Source organism: Antennarius striatus, chromosome 9 (assembly GCF_040054535.1).
Source record: "Antennarius striatus isolate MH-2024 chromosome 9, ASM4005453v1, whole genome shotgun sequence".
Taxonomy (NCBI): Eukaryota; Metazoa; Chordata; class Actinopteri; order Lophiiformes; family Antennariidae; genus Antennarius; species Antennarius striatus.
Window position 1 is genome coordinate 23,347,501 of NC_090784.1, and position 7,707 is coordinate 23,355,207.

Sequence of the window (7,707 nt, forward strand, 5' to 3'; positions counted from 1 at the left end):
GCTTCCTAACCTTTATTTTGTAAATATTTCACGCTAATACTGACATAAAGCGTTGAAAAAATTAAAAGAGCAACATAATTATTTAATCAGGAGACCTGCGATTATTTTTATTGTAACGTCATTGTATATATTGTATAAGTGATTGAGGCTGAATGTAACAGAACATGACATGGTCATTTGAAATTGCTCTTTCAAAATAAAAAATGTTTAAAGAAAAAAGAAAATATCAAGTTCTGTCTTAAAATTCCGAAGTTTTTACGTTATCACACCCGACTAACCCGACGCCTCCTGATCAATCATGTCATCACGTGAGACGTGAACATGGGATGATACGTATGCGGCATCTCAGTGCTAATATAACAGCACGAAATGCACTAAATTAACATTTTAATGTTCATTCCGAAGCTGTTAAAGGAACAATTCACTCAAATGAAAATCTGAGTCATCATTGGGTCAAACCAAACCAATGGAGAGGTGGATGAACGTCCTCCTTATAACAGCACTACAGCATTCTCCTGAGCAATGGAACGTCCACACACCTGGTTGCTTGCTAATGGTAAATGCTAACTCGAAAATCTCAGGTTAAACTAATGACATTAATATCCAACAATCTATTCTCATTTACAACCATTTTGAATCATTGTTAGAAAACAGTTTGAGCTGTCTGGACTGATTCCAAGTTTATTTTTATTATTTTAAAAAAAAATTTATTTAGAATGCTGCAATTCTGAACTTCCAAAGTTTAATATGTACACGCCCCAAAAAATGCCCCAAAAAACCCCCCAAAAAACCCCCCAAAAGTGAGGATGGAAGGGATTACCTGGCTGAGGATCTCCTGCTTCTACACAAGCAGCAATGCAGAAAGAAAGAAACCAACATGGTCACAGGTTTAAGGTGCAGGTATTATTTTTAAAATTTCAAAAAATAGACCACATGAAGAATATTAAAAGCGTGTTTATTTTTAACCTTTAGATGCCCAGGTGGGGTCAAAAATTCCTCAAAAGCTATAAAATGAAAAGTTGTAATATATTTATATTCCAGGTACTCCTCATAAAACATGTTTGCGACATGAAGCCATTTCAATTTTTATTTATTTTTTTCATCAATTTTAAGAAATTGTAGATTTTTTATCCCTCTCTCCCACAGGTGGGGTCAAAAATGACACCAATTGAAATCAATGCTTTTTTAGCAATAAAAAAATATTTTAATTAATAATTACCAGTTTATTGCAAAAACACATTAATTTTAATTGGGGTCATTTTTGACCCCACTCATGGAAGAGTGTAGGTATTGATAAGTTTTGCATCCAAGGGTTAAAGCGAGGGAAGAAAGAAAGTGACTTCCTGTTAGCGCACACGAACCTCCTCTGGGTTGTATTTGGCCAAAACGCCGTCGCCATGGAACTCCTGCAGGACGTCCTTCAGCTTCTTGGTGGAATCTGAGGACAAACATGGAGATCAAGTTAATCCCAGCCTCTGATTTCATCTATCTTTGCTCCTAACATTCGATATGAAACACATCAACAACATCGCTGACAGAGTTTTAATACGAGACGACTTTCCCTAAGGCAATGAAACAGCGACCGACGCAAAATTAATTTCGTGTCTGTAAATTACTTTCATCTTGACGAATCACGACCGTCGTGGTCACAAGTCGCCCATGCTGCATTCTTATTACGGGATGAATATTATTTTGGTACGCTCGGCTCTCTGATTGGATCATAAATTGGTTACGGATGCAGCGTCGTGGGAGCCGATATGAAACACTCAAGGCCGTTTCAATCGGCGAGGTGAACTCAACAGATACTCCAGCAGATGATACGTGATGATTAATCCTGGCTCTACAAGGAGATGGCGATCAAAGAGCATCTGCGCCTTTCAGCTGCAAGATAAACCCCCCATATGGACTGGAGAGATTGGCTGTGGTGGTGACGGCTGATGATACGGTAAAAAACAAAACAGTGTTGCTCACCATTTAACAACATATTTATGTTCAAGTCCTTCTTTTCGGCTCTTTTTTGTGGTTTTTCTTGAACAATGTTAGAATAAGAAGGTGAATTTAGTACGAAATTTTAAAAAAAAGAAGTAATTATTCTAATTACGTTGTAATTACGCAGCATGCTGCAGAGCGTTTATGAGCCCGACCACTAAATCAGTTGGCAGTGGAAGGGTTGCCAGGTTTGACTGTTACACAAGTTGAACGGGGGGGGGTGTTTCCTCACCAGAGGGCCCCCGGTTCATCAGTAAACACCAGCCGGTCGGCGCTCGTTAGCATGGCTGCTCCAGTTAGCGCTGCATACTAACTGCCTCGCTCTGATTTCTACACAGGTTTAATGAGAACAGTCAGTTTTTGATGAAATGATGCCTAAAATCGTAAAAACACGATTATCGTGTAGAGAAGACGGATGGGTCGGGGGTTGGTATAGCTAGCGGCAAACAAGCCAAACGTGGACCACCACCTGATGTTTGATCTGAATATTCTCTCAAATTCCTGATTTTGAATCAAACATCCAGAAACATGTGACCTCGCGCTGATTCTTCCGTCTCCAGCTCCGTTCGTTAGCGTCGGCTATCCCGTTTCACGGCTAATATTCCGCGTCTGTTTTGATTTGCAGCTCCCGCTCCTCCTGTCAGCTCTTCTTTAGCTCCATTATTTCACCGTCTCCTCCGCTAATGGCTTCGGATATTTGTTTTCCTCTGGATGTATTTTTCCGACGGGGACCAGTAATAAATGTCTCACGCCGGACCGAGTGTGTGCCATCGTTATTGACCGTCTTTATTAACACCAGTCCATGAAAAAAAAAAGCACCAGGGAGGACGATTGTGTCTCCGTGGGTCGTTTTTCCACATTTTGTAGGCATCATTTACCTTCTACCGTCCAAAACAAGACACTTGTGATGTTTTGAAGACTCACAAACGCACTGAAGGTCTATCTGCCTCGAAAGAAAAGAGACTCTCCGTCTCCGACAAGCTGCGCATTAGCCATGAAATCACATAAAGACCAACTCTAATTGTTGTTGAGTCAGATCTTTGGTGCCCGACTCGGCACACAGCTATTAAAGTGTTATGAACATGAGCACAGCTCATTTTAATGAGAAGAAAGGGAGGTGAGATGAAGGGGGAGACCAGGGAGGCGGTGTTGTTGGCCGTTGTTGGGGCTCGGAGAAAAAACGGGTATTTTATAACCTGTCGCTGAGCTTATTCATACTCGATTATCCCAGATCCCCTTGCACACCACACAATTTCCCTTCCGAGCCGCATCGGAGTCTCTGAAAACATTCACTTGTTCAACTCAACAAACTCCTCGGCCGCCCACGCAGCAAATATTTGCAAAAAAACATGGAAGCGGAACCTGATTAGCTCGTGTTGCGGTATCCTAGAGCGAGTCCTCAGAGAACGACCCAACGAGGAATGTCACCTCCACGGAACTCCGATAGGAGTTATCCTCAAGGGAAAGGCGCTCTTTGCCAAGATACTGCGATGAAAGTGTCTAAGATGTCGTGTTTGATGCTGGGAAAGACTCTGAAAGTAAATTCTACAAGGACAGCTGAGTCTCTGGGGAGTTGGACACCTCCTCTTCCTCATGTTGCTTCACGCGTTGGTCCTCCTACAAACGATTTACTACAGCTTTCAAACTCCATCCAACAGCATGTGTGGGTGGTTCGCTTCATCCGGCCATTACAGCCGGCGAGGTATAGTCGTGTTTTCCTTCCCTTGTACCGATTCAAATGATGAAATGAGTCAACATGTTGGAGCGTAACATAAACTCCAGGCATCCCGCCTGGCGAGCAGGGGAGCCGTTTGTCGGGCGGCAGGTGAATCATCCGGAGCCACAACTGCACCACGAGGGGTAAAGGCACGGGCAGGTGGAGGCATCAGAAGGGTCGTCGGACTGGTTCAAGGCAGACGGAGGGTTCGGCTTTTTGTTATCGTCCCTGGTTTGATGCTTTCAGACCAAAATCGCCAATGAGTTGAGGATCGCTGAAGATATTAGGGAAACCACGACACCGACTTTTCAAGATTCGATGTGACCGACGGAACAAAAACAAGTCAGGAAACTGGAGGAAACAACGAAGACCCAAACTCTTAGCATAAAACTATCGGTAAGGGTTTGTAAGTTCTCTCCAGGTTCCCCTGATCCTAAAAACATGAACTTCAGGTGGATTGGTCGGTTTCAAACTGCCCGTAGATGTGCGTGTGCGTGGGTGGTCGTTTGTCTTTTGTGTGGTTCAGCTGTGTTAGCAGACAAGCAACATGATGGCGTTCATTAGCAAACACGCTAGCTGTGTAATATAATATAATAAGACAGAGCCTCTCTGGGGAGTCGCCGTAATGCCTTCGCTACCAGCTGCTGCTAATCAGTGATTCACGCTTGACTTGTGAAATCACGTTTACATGGTCCTGCACGGAAACGACAGCGTTGACACGAACCCCCTCTGCTAGCGGGTTTCTACGGCGGCTGGGAGGAGTCATGGGGGAGGAGTAAAGGAGGAGGAGTCAAGGAAGAGGAGTCAAGGAGGAGGAGGAGTCAAGCAAAAGCAAAGCGGTCGAAACAATCGAGAGACGTTCATGTGCAAAAGAAGCCGACGGACGTTAAATGTTAGCATGTGATGCTAGTGCTAAAAGCAGTTCAGGAGTCATTAAAAATTGAATATAAACTGATAAAATAATTGTGCTGCCCGTTGTGTTGGAAGATTAAAAAATGAATTATTCATAATCGGAGCAGCTGGAGGACCGAAAACCTTACACACACACACACAAACACACACACACACACACCCTCACACACACACACACACACGCCCGTCATACTCACACTGGGTGTACTCCTGCAGGAGGGCGAACTCGGCCGGGGTCAGGGTGACCCAGTTGTCCTGGCTGCTCATCGTGCTCACGCCCGGCCTCGCCGCCCGCCGACCATTCCCCTGAGCAACCCGGCACCCTGGAAAAAAGACCAGGAGGCGTCAGGTCACATGACCCTATGTCGCCCCGGGCGATATTCATGCAGGCGACGGGTAATTAGTCCCTTTATCTGTTGATCAGCGTGTTTTGGTATTCAGGGCGACGACCTTCATGTTGGTGGAGAGGGAGGAACAACGGAGGAGGTTTTAAACCCCAACGCAAATGTCAAGACAACGTGTGTGAAAGTGTAATTAAGGAAACGTAAAGAAAAACGTATGTTTGTTTTTTTTTGGTTGCCTGGATACGGGTCGCTGGATTTTATTATGAACTCAAAATGACGGTAGAAAATGTGATTATTATAGTTTGATACGAAAAAAGGTCACAGGTCGCTTCAATCAGATCAAACATTCAGGGAATGAGAGGGTCATCAAACACAGCGTCTGGGAGACGTTTGAGAACCGTAGGAGACGAAAGACACAGAAGAACCTGGAGATACAAGTTATCTGAGACACGAGTCGTCCCTTCGTCCATGGACAAAGGGACGACTCATAATGAACCGTACCCACACGAGGCCACATAGGTCCAGGGTTGAACATGGGTTTGGATAACTTAAAAAATTTATGCAAACTCATTGCCTTAAAAGAGCTAAGCTAAGTCAACTTTAAAATAAGTGAGTTACCTGAATTAGATTATTTTAAGGCAACAGGGCTTAAAATTTATTAAATTGCATGAGCTTAAAGGTTTTAAGTATTAACAACTTAAAAGGATCAAGTTAAGGTTGCTCAACTACAGTATATGTAATTGACTTAGCTTAATTCATTTAAGGCAATGAGATTGCATACATTTTTTAAGCTAAGTCAACATATTTTATTTTACAGTGCATGTTTTTGTTCGACAGTGACAATCCGAGACACGAGTCGTGCTCCAGGACACGCCTCCAGGAAATAAGGTTCACTGTTGATGAATAGCGTTTGGCATGCAGACATCAATCAGAGGGTATTGATGATCATTGATCGATCAGATGAACGACGTTCGGACTGAAACACCTGTGAGGGGGGAACATCAGAGCGTCTGAAGCTGGAAGCTGAAACGGAGCTCCGTCTGAAACGACCTCATCAGCCGGGCTGGTTGCTATGCAGACGATTCAATGCTGTTCAAGGTAAACCAGTGTGGGCGGAGCCAGGAGGCGTCGGCGTCGGTCGCATCAGTGTGTGTGTGTGTATGTGTGTGTGTGTGTGTGTGTATGTGTGTGTGTGTTCACGCAAGTGTGAGTATCCAGATGAATGCAGTGAAACATTTTTCGTATCACATGACGCGACAGATGTATGAGGGAAATCATCATCATCATCATCATGATCATCATCGAACATGAAGGCTAAGCAGCTCAATACAGCGATGCACACACACACACACACACACACACACACACACACACACACACACACACACGGGATCAGCCCCCTCCTACAAACTTTGCTCCGCCGCTGGAAGCTGCAGCGTTCCTCATCGTGTTCCACAGGATGAAGAACGCTCCCGTTTCCTGGAGCCTCCTGTGAGCCTGAACGCATCACAGCGATACCACCTCCAACCTGACAACCCCCCCCCACAATAACATTATCATCATCATCATCATCATCATCATCATCATCATCACAAATCCATCTCCACCACTCTCATCCTGCCCGGCCGGTTCTCTGGAGGAGGAAGAGGAGCTGCATCTTCATCGCTCACGCCGTGACACACGGATCAGAGATCACGGATCAGGCGTGTTGAAGCTGCTGCGACACGGACGAGACGTGGAAAATTAACACGCTGCTCACCTGCTGCGGCGTGGAGGAGGAAGAGGAGGAAGAGGAGGAGGAGGAGTCCTCTTCAGATGAAGATCTGCTCCAGCGTTGGATCCTCCTGAGCAGATCTGTGTGCGAGGAAGAGGAGGAAGAGGAGGAAGAGGAGGAAGAGGAGGAAGAGGAGGAGCAGCCCTCTCTGCTGCCGTCGGGGAAGCTTCTCTGGAGGAGTCTGATCAGAACAGCATCGCTGGTGATGTGGGGGGGGGAGCAACAGCGGTACTCTCTCTGCAGCGATCAGTTCTCATTCTCTCGCTCACATCCCTCCCTCCCCCTCTCTCACCTCCCCCCCTATAAAAATGTCCTCCTCTATTTTTTCTCTCCCCCCCTTCCTCTCTTCACCACCACCCCCCCCCCCTCGAGCCGGTCACCATCAACACATTACCATTCAACACGACCGACGTCAAGAGCACCAACCTGTGGGAAGTCCACTGGGGGGGGGTTGGGGGGTGGGGTTGGGGGTGGGGGTGGGGGGTGGGGTTGGGGGGTGGGGGTGGGGGGTGGGGTTGGGGGGGTGAAGCAGAATGATGGGAAAAGCAGAACATGTGGAGAAAGGATGGAGATGATGCCAAAGGAGAGGAGGTGGAGGAGGACTGATCAATGCTGCCCCCCCCAGACACTCACTCACACACTCACACACACACACACACACACACACACACACACATACACACACACACACACACACACACACACACACACACTCACACACTCGCATTGATTACACATGATGTGGATTTGCCCCTAATTACCCCAAAGGAATAAAAATCACACCTTCCTGAAACGTAATGTGTTCATCCATATTCAGAACGGCGTCGTCGACATATCGACCACACTTACCCGACGCCCCGCCCCCTCACACCCCCCGCCCCCTCCTCCTCCTGATATACGGATGAAGTGGCCTCCTCGGTGGCCTCGGCAGAAGCCATCGATCTCGATGATGGCGGTGACCGGAGCGGCGC

General features: G+C 46.2%; 1 protein-coding gene across 3 annotated transcripts in view; it reads right to left on the bottom strand.

The window, feature by feature from the left end:
* Positions 1–6,957, bottom strand: part of dgkb (diacylglycerol kinase, beta) — a 42,223-nt gene extending 35,266 nt beyond the window's left edge. Inside the window, exons 1-4 of one of the 3 annotated variants that reach the window (XM_068323910.1) lie at positions 6,722–6,957; positions 4,816–4,941; positions 1,362–1,438; positions 821–841 (exon numbers count right to left, since the gene is read on the bottom strand). In XM_068323910.1, coding sequence (XP_068180011.1) covers positions 821–841; positions 1,362–1,438; positions 4,816–4,885 — 168 coding nt within the window. In that variant the 5' untranslated portion in view covers positions 4,886–4,941; positions 6,722–6,957. Of the gene's footprint in view, positions 1–820; positions 842–1,361; positions 1,439–3,351; positions 3,527–4,815; positions 4,942–6,721 lie in introns of those variants that run through there. The other 2 variants (XM_068323911.1, XM_068323912.1) reach the window with 2 other exon arrangements.
* Positions 6,958–7,707: the final 750 nt, after the last annotated feature.